General features: G+C 35.8%; 1 protein-coding gene across 1 annotated transcript in view; it reads right to left on the bottom strand.

Annotated features, from left to right (window-relative positions):
- The window catches only part of LOC107689597 (diacylglycerol kinase delta-like), a 29,585-nt gene that overhangs the window by 10,600 nt on the left and 18,583 nt on the right, over positions 1-402 (bottom strand). Inside the window, exon 14 of the mRNA XM_016487643.1 lies at positions 292-389. Coding sequence (XP_016343129.1) covers positions 292-389 — 98 coding nt within the window. The remainder of the gene's footprint in view (positions 1-291; positions 390-402) is intronic.

Genomic DNA, 402 nt, shown 5'->3' with positions numbered 1-402 from the left:
AAGTCCCCATGAGTTGGTGTGTATTCAGGTTTAAGTCCCCACCAGAATAGAAAAACCACACACACACACACTCTTTTTCCAAGGTAAACAATTCACAATTAAGAATAAATACTTCATTTTTACGAACTTTTATTTTTACAGTTTCAACAAATTTTAGTCTCTGGATTGTACAAATATAGCAATTCCAACCTTAATTATTTAAATTATTTAATATATATTTATTACATAATATTTACATCATTTATATATTAATAGAATTTTTTCTGTCATTTACAGCAGAAATAACGCTACCTTTCTCCGTGTGCTCGATGATTTGTCTGATGGCTTTCTTCAGGCTGTTGGCGCGAAGCATCAGCTGCTCTCGGGGTTTGAAGATAGCGGCGGGCGGTGGAGGGCGGGCAG

The sequence above is a fragment of the Sinocyclocheilus anshuiensis genome, unplaced genomic scaffold, assembly GCF_001515605.1.
Source record: "Sinocyclocheilus anshuiensis isolate Anshui unplaced genomic scaffold, SAMN03320099.WGS_v1.1 scaffold906, whole genome shotgun sequence".
In the NCBI taxonomy this organism is placed as follows: domain Eukaryota; kingdom Metazoa; phylum Chordata; class Actinopteri; order Cypriniformes; family Cyprinidae; genus Sinocyclocheilus; species Sinocyclocheilus anshuiensis.
This window is presented reverse-complemented; position numbering and strand designations above follow the sequence as displayed.